The sequence below is a fragment of the Monodelphis domestica genome, chromosome 5, assembly GCF_027887165.1.
Source record: "Monodelphis domestica isolate mMonDom1 chromosome 5, mMonDom1.pri, whole genome shotgun sequence".
Taxonomy (NCBI): domain Eukaryota; kingdom Metazoa; phylum Chordata; class Mammalia; order Didelphimorphia; family Didelphidae; genus Monodelphis; species Monodelphis domestica.
Window position 1 is genome coordinate 278,817,767 of NC_077231.1, and position 15,157 is coordinate 278,832,923.

General features: G+C 43.8%; 1 protein-coding gene across 1 annotated transcript; it reads left to right on the top strand.

Moving 5' to 3' along the window:
- The first annotated feature begins 2,206 nt into the window (after positions 1-2,206).
- Positions 2,207-7,386, top strand: LOC100028815 (pre-mRNA-splicing factor ATP-dependent RNA helicase DHX16-like). Its single transcript, XM_056800671.1, has 2 exons — positions 2,207-2,299; positions 4,720-7,386. The coding sequence occupies exons 1-2, from the start codon at positions 2,207-2,209 to the stop codon at positions 7,384-7,386; spliced, it is 2,760 nt and encodes a 919-aa protein (XP_056656649.1).
- The last annotated feature ends 7,771 nt before the right edge of the window (positions 7,387-15,157 follow it).

Genomic DNA, 15,157 nt, shown 5'->3' on the forward strand with positions numbered 1-15,157 from the left:
TTGTTTTTCTTTAGTTTCTGATCTTTTTTCAGATTTTCTGGGGCTAATACCTTCAAGAAGTTGAAATAATCAGGAAATTGGAATTTTAAAAATGAAGGAGCCATATCTTACTGTGCAAATTTCTAAAGGAACGTTATGATCTCTGCCTCTGAGGTGATGAAATGAGAGGTTTCCTGTGGGAAACAGGATCCCAGCCAAAAGAGTGATGAAGTTTCAAAAACTGCTGGGTTTTGGAGGCTAGGATTACTTAATGATTGGATTCCCTAGTTCCAAATGACCAGATAAAGAAGGATTTGCTCTAATTTCTTCTTATCTACCCCCACGATTTTGGGGGATTAAGTCAACAAATAGACAGGGGATTTCAATTTATCTTCACAAGCAAGGAACAGCTAACAGGGAGAGTCAAATCCAATCTTCACAATAGGGATCCAGGTAACCCAGTAGAAAGTATTGGACATATTTGGCCAAAAACATGGCTACTTGGCTTGTGCAAAAAGAGTACATGAAAGAGCTGTGGAATTCTTTGTAATGTAATGGACTTCTCGACTAGCAACAATGCAATGACCTAGGATAAACCAGAGGAATTTATGAGAAAGAACATTATCCCCACATCCAGAGAAAGAACTGTGGGAACAGAAAAGCAGAAGAAAAACATAGGATCGATCACATGGTTAAATGGGGATATGACTGAGTTTTGGCATTAAATGATCACTCTATTATAAATATGAATACTATGGAAATAGGATTTGAACAATGATACATGTATAACCCAGCGGAATTGCTTGTCAGCTCTGAGGGGGGTTAGAGAACATGCATCATGTAACCATGGGAAAATATTCTAAATTTTAAAAAATGATGCCCAAGTATTAAGAGATTGTTAATAGAGGACATAAAATTTTTTAAAATATATTTGGGCCCAGAAGTCAGTCATCTAAGCCCCATCACCATCACAAGCTAAGCCAAAGGCTTCCCCTTCCTGTGAATAAGCCTCCTCTGTCTCTCCTACCACTTCCTACTCCTCACTGACTTATTCCTTTCCTTTCCCATCCTCCAGATCACTCCTGAGACTTCCCCTAACCCTAGTCCAAAACCCAAATCTTTTTTGTCTCCACAATCTACTACAGAACCTCCTACATAGTAATATTGTGGGGTTCAGAGGTAAACCCCTGGGGTTTGGGAAGGATACATTTTGTGAGGATGCAAGACTCTGAAACTTGGCTTAAAAATAAAGAGAAATGTATTCATTTGGAAAGTAATGTTTAATCTGACCAGGAGGCAGCATAGGTGAAAGCCTGCCTCCTAGGTGGAACAGCATGGGTGGAAAAGCTGATCCTTAAGAGGGCAGCATGAGAGCATCCCAGAATGCCTCGATTCTGGGGGTTTTATATTCTTTTACAGCAGGGAGGACTTGACTCTGGAGCAAGGGGTTGGGGGCTGTGTGTAGGGGAGGTTAGCCCAAGGGCATGGAGGTGGTTCTCATGATTTGGAGGATGAATGAATGGGATGTGTCTCTTTGTCCATCTCAAATCAATGGGACAGTCAAAGGAGGATCATCCTCTCAGGGTCAGATATTTTGGGCTGGGAGTTAGAGAGTGTAAGGGAGCAAAGAAATTTCCTTGATAATAGGTTGCCTGAGTTTCTAGGAGTACAATGCCCATGCCAGGAAGCATGTTGTAAAGGTATGTTAACCAACAAAGGCATGTCCAAAGTAGAAAAAATCAAAATAAAATGGGCTCACACAATAAAAGGACGTCATTGGGGCTTATCAAACATGAATCTTGCCCTTAACCAATGAGCACTGAGGGTGAGAACTGGGAGGAATGGGAGAGTAGGTTTGTTCACAAAAACCAGAAAGCCTTTGTTCAGTGAGCCCACTGAAGCCAAAAGGAATGTTGGGACTGGAGTGACCAAAACCTGCAGTTAAAGGAGGCTGCTGTCCACCTCTGGAGCTTGATAAGAACTTGGCACCTAGTTGAGTTAACCCTCCAATTCTCAAGTATCCTGGGAGCTCCAGATACTTGGGGCCATAACTTAGGAGTGGGGATTGTCACAGTTGGCCCACCCGGGGGCCCTCAGCAGGGGCTCCTACTTCTCCTGGACAGGGCCAAGGTCACTGCTGTGACTTCTGAGATGGGGAGGTCTCTGGGCTCCAACACCTACAGCAGGCAGAACTGGGAGCACTGGACTTTCCTATTCTGTGCCAGACATGCCTTGGACCAAATCCCTACACCAGCATGACCAAAGAAAGGTGTGGAAAAGAATGCAGAGTTTGTGCCAGGCCCTTCACAACGTTTTGCTGGTACCCAGGTATTCACATGCATTTCAAGAAGACTCAATTGTGCCAAGCCTGCAGCAAGCTCAAAAACCCGTGTCAGTTCTGTCTTTTGGACCCAGAATATGGGCTTGCCCATGCAGATCCATGTTGCAAAATTGGCTTTTCAGGATGCCATACCCAAGTCAGAGGGAACAAAGAACACTACTACCTCCAGAATCTTGAGGGAGAGATTTCTACATCTGATGGTACTTGGCCAGTTGGTGATCTTGGGAAGGCTAGTGACCAATGACATGCTGTTCCAATTGGCCCAGACTAGCCCTTACTACCAAAGGAATCCTCCTCACCTTTGCTCCTCCTGCCAACATGGAATCTAGAAGCCCCCAAACTTGTAGCCTAGTAAGATTCAGTGACCCCCAGTTTAGTTAGCTTAAAGGTAAAAAGCTCCAAATTTGAGCTTGTCACAGGAGTCTCCCTGAGGAGAAAGTCCAACCTCAGAGTCTCAAACTAATAATAGACCTTGAAGTGTAGGTGGGGAGGTCCAATCCCATTAGGTGTTAAGTATCTCCTTTGTCCCAAAGGTTTCTCCTCTTAGGACAAAGTCCTTTACCAAGATGGCCCAGACTTAGGTTGGGTCTTTCCCTTTTGGGTGCATTGCAAAGCATCAGCCCCTCACTTGTTATTCCTAGAACTGTGTAGAACTCCTCTTTTTCCTTTGTTACCATTGTAAATCCAATCAACTCTCTCTCATCCTCAGAATCCATGATCCCCTAGAAAGGTATTTAAGCTTCCCAACTTTAATGACTCCTTGGAGTTGTCAATCTGGCTCAGTTGGCTTTCCCAGGGGTCAGTGTCCAGAGTGACCAGAGTTCAATCCTCAGACTCTGCATACATAGGCCTGTGGTACATAGCTCTGTGTAGAAGTTTACTATCACACTGAACACCTTTCCTTAACCAAAGAGGGATTTTTCTGACTAGAGTTCTGTGTTTTTTCCAAGTCAAAACCCCCATTGCCTATCCATTACCATTCTACTGCCTTAGAACCCAATAAACAATATTGATTCTAAGACAAGTTAAGGGTTAAAAAAGAAAGAAAGAAAGAAAAAGTCACTTGGAGCAGTTCGGTGAGATCCTAAAGGTAACAGTTGGACAGGCAAAGCTGAGCTTTCATCCAGTTTCCTCGGTTGTAAAGGAGCATTCATCTGTTGTAAAGAATATAAAATCCCCAGAATTGATTGGGGGGGAGGCAGCTTTTCCACCCAGGAGGCAGGCTTCCACCCATACTGCTCTCCTGGCCAGATTCAACATTACCTTTCAAATCAATAAATGTCTCTTCTTATTTTAAGCTCAGTTTCATCATCTTGCATTCTTACAAATGGTATCCTTCCCAAACCTCAGGGGTGCACCTCAGCCCCCACAACAGCCCTGCCCCCCTCCTCAAATTGTACCCCCAATCCCAGCAGGTTTTAGATCACACAGATTCCACCCAATGGGACCATCACCTCCCTTCATGCCAGCTCCAGGACCCGTCCACTGTTCTTCGCAAGATCCCCAGAGGATGGGGGCTCCTCTAGGGATGCTTGGGCATCCCTAACACCTTGCTACATTGGTTGGGCTCCAAGGAGATGAAGTGCTTTAGAAATGTAAGGAAAAAACTGGGAGTAAAGAGTTGTGACAAGTAATTATTAACAAAAGGAATTGAGTGTGTCCAGAGTTTTACTTTTTAAACAGTAACAGACAAGCTTCTGGTGGCCTGCAGCCTTGAAGGACAGCTGGCAAGGGCCCATGGCACCCAGGCAGTGAGGCAGGAACTGCAGGGGTAGGAGGCTAGGGGTGGCTGGGTGCCATGACTGAGGTTCTGTGGGGCTGCACTTCACATGGCCCTTCTTATCAAACACTATCAACTGGAGAACTGAATAACTTGTTTGGGGCTCACAGTCCACAGGCTTAAAGGAAGGATGACCAACAGCTGAACCTCTCCCACCCCCTTTTCTAAAATGATGTCAAAATAAAATGTAATAGAGCTGCTTCTGGCTTCCAGGCCATCAAGAAGTCAAGCCAAGCCATCATGGTTAGAGAAACTGGGAAAGAAACTGTGTTTTGGAGTTTCTGAAAAAGAAGAGCAGAAATTCACACCCAATGCCTTTCAGCTGACAGGACTTAAGGAGCTTCCTACCTAGTGTGCAAAAGGGACTTCCCCAAAGTTCACAGGTGAACGTGTGAACTCCCTCCCACTTGTGAACTCCAGTGGTGTCTTATTAGATCCAGGATCCAGTATAAGAAGAGGCATTTGGGAGATCCACTTTAGAGCTGTCTGGAGCTTCTGAGCTAACCAGAGGCTGCTGGGAACAGTTTCCCTGGAGTTTAGGGGACAGATCCAGCAGATTGGAGCCAACTCTGAAGCGTTTGCAAGCCCATCTTGGAAAACTTGGCAGCTTCTACTTTAGCCAGAAAGCAGCGGATCCCCAAAAGTGGCTAAGGGGAAAGACGAAGCCCCTGCTAAAGCACAGATCACAGCAGAACAGCTTTTAAGGGAAGCTAAAGAAAGAGGGGAGATCCCTGTTGGGGGGTCAGAGAACACTTTGGAGCAGCCACACAAGAAGGCCTATCAGGAGGCCCAGAAGTGCCAGAAAATGGCTGAAGACCAGAAAGCAATGGTACCTGAGCTCAGAAAGAAATCAAGGAGGGAGTACCTTGCCAAGAGGGGGAAGGAGAAGCTGGAGGATCTAGAAGCAGAATTGGCAGATGAGGAATTTCTTTTTGGAGATGTAGAGCTGAGCCACACTGAGCAGCAGAAACTTAAGTATAAGAAGAGGGTACGAGATCTGGCCTGGCAGTACCAGGCAGCCAGGGAGAAAGAGAAGCTGGAGGCCACAACTCGATACCACATGCCAGAAGAGACTGGTGGACAGCCAACTGGTGGGGTGGAGCTGGTGGAAGAGTCGGGAGCGCCAAGAGAGGAGCAGAGGTGCTGGGAGGAGGCCCTTTTACGGGCAGCTGCTCTCCGGTTTGGAGCCAAGGATGCTGCTGCCTCTGAGCCCAAGTATGAACTGGTGTTGGAAGAGGAGGAGACCATTGAATTTATCAGAGCCACAAGGCTCCAGGGTGAGGAGGAAGCATCAGCTCCATCCCCTTCATCCGGGGAGCAACAGAAGGAGTCCATTAGGGCTGAGAGAAGGAGCCTCCCTGTATTTCCATTCCGAAATGACCTCCTTAATGCCATTGCTAAGCACCAGGTCCTCATCATTGAGGGTGAAACGGGGTCAGGGAAGACCACACAGATCCCCCAGTACCTCTTGGAGGACGGTTACACACGGAAGGGAATGAAGCTTGTCTGTACCCAGCCTCGGAGAGTGGCAGCCATGAGTGTGGCAGCCAGAGTGGCCCTCGAGATGGGGGTGAAGCTGGGGAAGGAGGTTGGCTACAGGATCCGTTTTGAGGACTGTACTTCGGGCCGGACTGTTCTCAGATACATGACGGATGGGATGCTTCTTCGAGAGTTCCTTTCCCAGCCTGACCTTGCAAGTTACAGTGTGGTGATGGTGGATGAAGCTCATGAACGGACTCTACACACAGACATACTGTTTGGGTTGATCAAGGACGTTGCTCGATTCCGCCCAGAGCTCAAGGTGCTGGTGGCTTCGGCTACCCTAGACGCTGCCCGCTTCTCAGCCTTCTTTGACGATGCCCCTATTTTCCGGATCCCTGGCCGCAGGTTTCCCGTGGACATCTTCTATACCAAGGCTCCAGAGGCAGATTACTTGGAAGCCTGTGTGGTGTCTGTGCTACAGATCCACATCACTCAGCCCCCTGGGGACATCCTGGTATTTCTGACGGGACAGGAAGAGATCGAAGCAGCTTGTGAGATGCTCCGGGATCGCTGCCGTCGCTTGGGCTCCAAGATCCGGGAGCTCCTGGTACTGCCCATTTATGCCAACCTGCCTTCCCACATGCAAGCACAGATCTTCCAGCCAACACCCCCTGGGGCACGCAAGGTGGTGCTGGCGACCAACATCGCAGAGACGTCACTGACCATTGAGGGCATCATTTATGTCCTGGACCCTGGTTTCTGCAAACAAAAGAGCTACAACCCCAGAACTGGCATGGAATCCCTTACTGTCACACCCTGTAGCAAGGCTTCAGCCAATCAGAGAGCTGGCAGGGCAGGTCGGGTAGCTGCAGGGAAGTGCTTCCGCCTCTATACAGCCTGGGCTTATCAGCACGAGCTAGAGGAGACCACAGTGCCAGAGATCCAGAGGACCTGCCTGGGCAATGTCGTCCTGTTACTAAAGAGTCTGGGAATCCATGACTTAGTGCATTTTGACTTTCTGGATCCTCCACCCTACGAGACCCTGATGCTGGCTCTAGAACAGTTATATGCTCTGGGAGCACTAAACCACCTGGGGGAGCTCACCACCCTGGGCAGGAAAATGGCAGAATTGCCTGTGGACCCTATGTTATCCAAGATGATTCTGGCCTCCCAGAAGTATGGCTGCTCAGAGGAGATCCTCACGGTGGCAGCCATGCTCTCAGTCAACAACTCCATCTTTTACCGTCCCAAGGACAAAGTTGTCCATGCTGATAATGCCCGTGCCAACTTCTTCTTGCCTGGTGGGGACCACCTGGTGCTACTAAATGTTTATACACAGTGGGTTGAGAGTGGTTATTCTTCCCAGTGGTGTCATGAGAACTTTGTGCAGCTGCGCTCCTTGCGCCAAGCTCGAGATGTTCGAGAACAGCTGGAGGGGCTCCTGGAACAGGTAGAAGTTGGGCTCAGCTCCTGCCAGGGGGACTATACTCAAGTTCGAAAGGCCATCACTGCTGGCTACTTCTATCACACAGCACGGCTGACCCAAAGTGGGTACCGCACAGTGAAACAACAACAGACCGTCTTCATTCACCCTGACTCCTCTCTTTTTGAGGAACAGCCACGTTGGATTCTCTACCATGAACTTGTCTGGACAACCAAGGAGTTCATGAGACAGGTACTAGAAATTCAGAGTGGTTGGCTCCTTGAAGTAGCTCCCCACTACTACAAGGCCAGAGAGCTAGAAGATCCTAATGCAAAGAAAATGCCCAAGAAAGTTGGCAAGACTCGGGAGGAACTGGGTTAAGGAGATGAACAACTATCTTTTCTTTCCTTAGCCTCTCTCATTTCCTTTGTACAGGTTTTTGCTTATTATTTATTTATTATTTTATTTAACATATTTTATGTAATATGTTATTATTTATTACTCCTATTTATTGAAGATATTTAGGAAGAAAAAACACAAGGGGATTTAAGGAATGGCATAAATCTTGTAGGAAAAGAAAAGCTTTTTTTTTCTTCAATAACTACCCCCCAAAATCAACATGCTTTAGTGACATCTGAATTCCTCAAACTGTACTTAATGATAGTGTTCCCTGGTTCCAAATCAAGGTACTTTCATGAGGGGCTGCTGGCTCCCTGGTGTTTGTCCTAGAGGAAGGTCTACCTGCTCTTGCCCAGAGTTGGTTCCACATTCATTGAACTCAGAAGTCAAGAAAAAAAAAAAAGGTTTAGTGGGAATTAGATAAGCCTGAGTTTTTTGAATGAAGATATATATGGATATATATGTGGATGGATATATATATATATATATATATATATATATATATATATATATATCCAAACTGGAGAACTCTGCAGCTCCCTAGTAGAAGGGCTTTGAGGAGGAACTCAAAGACAATGACAATAATAGCAGTGATGTTGAGTAGGAGAAGAAGCCCAAGGCTCCCATAGTATCTAAGAAGAATATCAGGGGGATGAACTTTTTGACTAGCTGAGCTGAAGCAGCTGGTGGTCTGGCCAGATGTGGTGGAGTTGCATGATGTGACTCTGGTCTGTCATTAAATTATCCTCTGACCCTGTACCTAGCTAAGAAATGGTTTTGTTAATCATCTAAGTAATTGTGATTGATTGTGAAAGCTGACGAAAAGTAACAATGATTCTCCTTAGGTCAAGAGGGACTAACCTCCAAAATCACCCTAAATCAAGTCATTTATCTTCATCTCTGTTGTAGCAACAATGTTTCATTGACTATCTCCTTAGGTTTCGTATCTGTTGTTAAGTTCTATAGAAACACGTAGAAAATTGATTGTGTGCACCAGAAAATCATGTACTCAACTGAACCTATAAAATAAACCAACCTCATGCCATGGCAGAACACTGTGTGATGCCTAGACACATGGGATTGAGCATACAATGTCTCTCATTCCGTTATTCTACTGGGGCATATTACTTAGGCAGAGGACCCCCACCCTCTGAGAGACCACTGGCTTGGCTCTAAAAAAAGACCCAGAAGAAGAATGCAACTTGATTTTCTCCATGTTGGTGCATTTTGGTGATTTATAAATGCCTATTCTGCTATCATTGTTACTTGGGAAACTTTTGTACAGTATTTTTTTAAAAACTGTGGTCAACCTTATACTTTTGACATGCAATTCATTTAAATTATGCTTGAGTATTAAGAGATTGTTAATAAAGGAAAGAAAATTAAAAAAAAACACACACATTTAGGCTCAGAAGTTGGTCATCTACTCCTCATCCCCATCATAGCCAAGCCAATGGCTTCCCTTTCCAGTGAGTAAGGGCCTCCTCTGCCTCTCCTACCAATGCTGGGCCACTTCTCACTCCTTACTGATTCATTCATTTCCTTTCTTTCTCTCCAGATTCCTCCTGAGGTTTCCCCTTCCCTAGTCCAAAATCAAATCTTTTTTTGTCTCCATCATGCATTACAGAACCTCTTGCATAGTAAGCACTATGTAAACATATATTAATCAAAGGCATGTCCAAACTTGAAAACATTAAAATCAAAACAAAATAAAATGAACTCAAACAATAAAAAGATGTCATGGAGTTTTACCAAGCACCCATCCTACCTGTAAATCAATGACAATTGTGGGTGGGAACTGGGAGGAATTGGGAAAGTGGATTTCTTCACACACATACAAATACAAAAAAAAAACACAAAAAACTTTGTTCAGTGAACCCACTAAAGCCAAGAGAAATATTGGGTCAGGAGAGAGCAAAAGCTGCAATTAATGGAGGCTGCTGTCCATCTCTGGAGCTTCTTAAGAACACAGGAATTTAGCCAAGTTAAAACACCAATACTCTCAAGTATCTTAGAAGCTCCAGATACTTAGAGCCATAACTTAGAAGTGTGTTTTGTGGAGGGGGGCAGGACAGCAGCAGGGGCTCCTATTTCTCCTGAACAGAGCCATGGCTACTGCTACTTCCCAGATGGTGATACCTCTGGACCCCAACACACCTAACAAGGGGCAGAATTGGAAGCACTCAGACCTTTCCTATTCTGTGTCAGACCTACCTTTTGGACTTAGGATATGGGATTTCCTGTGCAGGTCCATGATGTACAAGTTGCCCTTCAGGATGCCATATCTAAGTCAGAGGTGAACAAAGGATACTACCTCCAGAATCTTGAGGGAGAGATTTCTAACTCCAATGGCACTCAGTCAGTTGTTGCTTTTGGGAAGGCACCAGTGATCAATGACATGCTCCCCCAATTGGTTCAGACCAGCCCTCACTACAAACAGAAGATCCTCCCTTTTGTTCCTTCTGGAGAACAAGAGAATGCAAAGAAGGAGAGAGGTGTCCATATAGAATGAGAAACCTCAAGACCTAAAAGATCCTTTTGCTCCTCAGAATATAAGAGATTGCCAATTGTGGGCTTCAGGATCCAAGTGGCAGAGAAGCTTCTAAAATGGGCTCCAACAACGCTTTGTCTGAAGGTATAATTTGCCAGATACTGAAGGAACTAAGTCAACTTTACAAAAAAATCAAGCCATTCCCCAATAAACAAATGGTCAAGGGACATGAATAGGCAGTTTTCACAGAATGAGATCAAAACTATCAATAAGCACATGAAAAGGTGTTCTAAATCTCTTATAATTAGAGAAATGCAAATTAAAATGTTGAAGTACAATGTTGAAGTACCACCTCACATCTAGCAGACCGGCTAATATGGCAGCAAAGAAAAGTGACATATGTTGGAGGGGATGTGGTAAAATTGAGACACCAATGCACTGCTGGTAGAGTTGTGAAGTAATCCAACCATTCTGGAGGGCAATTTGGAATCATGCCCAAAGGGCTTTAAAAGAATGGCTGACCTTTGATCCAGCCATACCACTGCTTGATTTGTTCCTTAAAGAGATGAGGGAAAAAAGACTTGTACAAAAGCATTCATAGCCACACTCTTTGTGATGGCAAAAAATTGGAAAATGGGGGTGTGTCCATCAATTGAGGAATGTAATGGACTTCTCTATTAGCAGCAATGCAATGACCCAGAGCAATGCAGAGCAACTTATGAGAAAGAACACTATTCATGTCCAGAGAAAAACTATGGGAACAGAAATGCAGAAGAAAAACATAAGATCATCACATGGTTAAATGGGGATATGATTGGGGTTTTGGCATTAAAAGATTGCTCTACTTTCTAGATAAGTCCAGCGGTCTCTGAAGGTCTGGGCTTACTGTGTCCAAATGTGATGATTCCAGTCAGATAATGGAGATGAGGAGCGCTATGTGTTCAGTCTCACATGCGTAGGCCTCACATAGACTTCTGCCATTGCACGGAGGCTTGTTTATTATATAGGTTTATGATTTCATATGTCTTTGGCACCCAATCAATTTTCTACATGCATGGTCTTCTCCATTTAATTGGATATATCACACATTAACAAATCAGTCAACAATCTTGTGATGTTACTACAACAAAGGATTCTGTTTGTGATGGAGATGAATAACAAAACATTTCATATCTATGTTACCTTTTGAACTCTGTACTTAAAGCAGAATAGATTTGGGGTTTTCCTCAATTTACAAGTTGTGTTTTTCTTGTTACTTTAAAGCACCTGTCAGTGTTGCCTGGTTTCAGTCCACCAAACAAATTCAGTGTGGTAACCGTAAGGAAAGATTTACTATAATGCTCAAACATTTGGCCAGTGTTGACTGTGGGGCCTTCAAGCTTATCTGTGCTTAAAAATAAAGGAAAACCAATGGCCAGTCTTCCCACAAAACAAAGGATGACTCCATTCCAGAAGGTTCTTCCTGAGTTTTCCCCTACCTAGAACCTCAGCCAAAGCAAGTGAGACAGTGATTTCTCACAGGAGGGTGGTCCCAACAGCAAGGTTTAGGATAGGAATCTTGGAGCAAATAGTATTGCTTGAACCTAGTCCTGAAAGAAACTAGATTTTCTACAGGGCAGAGGTGAGGAATTAGTGCATTCCAGGTCAGTGCAAAGATACTAAGATAGAAAGTAGAAGAAAACAGGACTAGAAAGTGGGTCCAGTTGACTGGAATGTAAAGGACATGAAGAAAGGAAATGTAACAAGAGCCTGGAAAACCAGGCTGGAGGTCCAATTGTGAAGGCCCTGAAAAGTGAAATGGCGGCAAGAAAGAGAGAGGCTACCACTTGAGAAAGCTCATTCTTTTTATGAATTATTGGAAATTCCCCCTCTTCATTTACATGGATCTTAGGAGAAGCAGAAATTGGCTTCCTTGTCATTTGTGCCCATTGGTCCTAATTTTACACTCAATCCAGACTCCTTTCCAAGCTCCAACAATTCCCTAAAAGGCAAGAGATTTATGTAGGAACTGACCAAACATCAAGAGAAACCTTTGGAGAAGATAAGAGAATAATAAAAGAAATGGGCACTGATCTAATTGCTTTTTACTATTATATGAAAATTATTTTATTCATGGTGCAAAATCTTTTTTGCCAGTCTCTCTAATAAAGGGTTCATTTCTCAAAGACACTGAGAAATAATACACATATATAAGAATATAAGTCATTCCTCAATTGATAAGTGGGCAAAGGATATGAGCAGGCATTTCTCAGGCACAGTAATTAAAGCTCTCTTATAGTCACACCCAAAATGCTCTCAATCACTGTTAATTTGAGAAAAGAAACTGAAAACAACGCTTAGATCTCCCCATACCTATCAGATGGGCTGTTAGAAAAGGCAAAGGACAGAACTTGGAAGGGATGTGGGAACCTTGGGAGACTGAATCATTTCACAACTTCAACAATGAATCAGTCATTCTGAAGAGCAATTTGGACTGATTTGCAAAGAGCTGTAAAACTCAAACATTTGACTCAGCAATACCAGTAATAGGGCTGTATCCCAAAGTGCTAAACAACAGAAAGGAGAAGGACCCATGGGTACAAAAATATGTCAAGCTGCACTTTTTTGGGGGGACAAAGAATTAGAAAATGAAGGGATACCAATGAGATGATGGCTGAGTGAGTTATAGTATATAATTGTAATGGAAAAGTATAGTGCTTTTAGAAATAACAAGTGGGGAGTGGGGGGGGGCTGGGTAGATCAGTGGGTTCAGAGCCAGGCCTAGAGATGGGAGGTCCCAGGTTCAAATCTGGCCTCAGGCACTTCCTAGCTGTGTGACCCTGGGTAAGTCACTTAACCCCCAATTGCCTAGCCCTTACCGCTCTTCTGCCTTGGAGCCAATACACAGAATTGACTCCACGACAGAAGGTAAGGGTTAAAAAAAAAAAAGAAACAAGCAGGGTGTTATGGGTAAATAATAGCTGGTACATTGAAACCCAAATTATTGATAAGCTGTTATAAATATAATTGAACTGACAATACATTGATTGCTGGTAAAAGTCACAAACACTTTCTTTGACCAAAAATCCCTGCTCCTACTGAGACAGGATAAATTCAATAAAATCCTTAGCAAAAGGGGGAACTCAGGAAATCTGGAAAGCCTTACATGAACTGAAATGGAATGAAGTAATCAGAACCAGGAGAATATTGTACACAGTGACAAGAATATGGTACAATGAACAATTGCAAATCACTTAGCTATTCTTAGCAATACAATGATACAAAATTATCCCAAAGGACACACAGTAAATTATTTTAAAATTTTACAGGCTTTCAAGTTGCTACATTTATTATGGGTCTGCAGTATGGCCCTTCTCCCATCTTGGGAACTCTGAGCTCTCCCTCAGATTATTACTCCCATGGAGGTTGCAGGGGGTATTACAGGGGAAAGGGCAGGGAAAGAGTACAATGATCCCCAGGGCCTCTAAGTGATGTTCCCTCCCATGTCCTGTTTGTAGGACATTCAAGGTTGTTTTGGGTGCTTGTTTGTCATTTTTCATCTTGCAAACCAAGGAAAGAAAGCCATAACATGCTACAGCTGAGCTCAGGTGCTCCCTACTCCCCTAATTTCAGACAAGTCCTTGTCAGCTAGAAGTAGCTAAGAAAGCACAGACTTACATAATACTTTTCTAGATTCTAGATACAAGGTTCCAAAGCACCAGAGAATTTGGAGGACTAATATACTGTTTAAGGGACTGAGGACAGGGGAGTATAGTTGATTGGCTTTACAATGGCTACAAAGATGAGGAGTCCTAGACAGGATTATCAGGGGGAGACAGATGCTTTACAAAGGATTCTGGGCTACCATGGTAAAGGGCTTTGACACAATGGGAGAAACTACTGGGACCAAACAGGTTACTTAACACCTCCTGATAGGATTTGCTAGCTCCCCTAAACTACTTTAAGGTCTATTGTTAAACCAAAACTTGTGAAGTTGGGATTTCCATCAGGGCAAAACTCATGTGACAAGGTCAAACTTGAGGTCTTCAAGCTAAACTGAATTTGGGGGGCTTTCAGATTCCACATGGCTACAAGTTGGGGTGTCTAGGTTCCACATTGATACCCTTTACCACCACCAATGTACATTACAACCTCTTTAATATATTTAATAATCACTTCCAGTGAATGTCATTGAAATTACATTTTCCATGAGCTTAGAGGAAAGTTCAGATGCACCAGTGTCTCTCTGCCATACTGGGAGGTTAGGGTTTTAAGTCAGAGATGCAGTAAATGTTTGTGTTTGGGATTCTACCAGATAGTATACCAGTAGAAGGTAAGAACTTTGTTTCAGTGTCCCAGTTTTCCCTGCCTCCATTGGTTGTAGCTCTCTGAACTTTAGAAGAGATGGTTGGTGAAGGATTTTAACTTGCTTCTTGGCAAGTAACCGCTCTCCATGATTCAAGGGGACTCCAAGTCTGGGCTCCTGGAGTTACCAGGTTGATCTGAAGAGGCTAGAAATTTGGAGCTGGGGAAAAGTGATTTTGGAACTAATTTTCAGACTACATTACTGAGTGTAATATGAATAATGGCACACTGCTGACCATCCCTTTAAGTGGTCAGGCTATTTTTTCACATTTTTATGTGTGCAACTTTATTTTCTTTCTAAAGGAAGTTGAATTAATTGTTTAAAAAAAAGGAGAAAGCAAGATGGGGAGATTTGGCTAAATGGCAGTTAGAGAAAGACCTTGGGGTTTCAGTGGTTGTTGAAGTCAGATTCAACATGATTTGGCTAATATAATCTTAGGTGACATTAACAGAAGCATCGTTCAGGAATGAGGACAAGTCAGAACAAAGAATCTTTAGTATAGTTTACATGGGACATTCCTAGTACACAAAAGCAACCTTAGAAGTCGTTGGTTTTACATTCTATCTGCTGCTAATTAGGTGAGAATCACACCTCCCTATTGACTTGTGTTTTGGAGTTTAAAAAAACAAAGGAGGGTGAAAATTCACAACCCATCTCTCTTTCAGCTGATGGGAGTTGTAAAGAGCTTACTACCTAGTGTCCAAAGTGACTTTCCCAAAGGTCACAGGTGACCACTTGTGAACTCCCTCCCACTGGTGAACTCCAGTGGTCTCTTACTACCTCCAGGATCCAGTATAAAAAGAGGCATGTGGCAGTTCCAGTTTAGAGTTGTCTGGGGTTTCTGAGCTAACCAGAGACTACTGGAAGCAGTTTCCCTGGGATTCAGGGGACAGAACCAGCAGATTGGGGCCAGCTCT

What these genes read in the sequence shown, in the direction of transcription:
- LOC100028815 (XM_056800671.1), top strand. Translation starts at nt 2,207, where the DNA reads ATGCCTTGGACCAAATCCCTACACCAGCATGACCAAAGAAAGGTGTGG. An exon ending in CCCTTCACAACGTTTTGCTG is followed by an intron (nt 2,300 to 4,719) that starts GTACCCAGGTAT and finishes CTTCTACTTTAG; the next exon opens with CCAGAAAGCAGCGGATCCCC.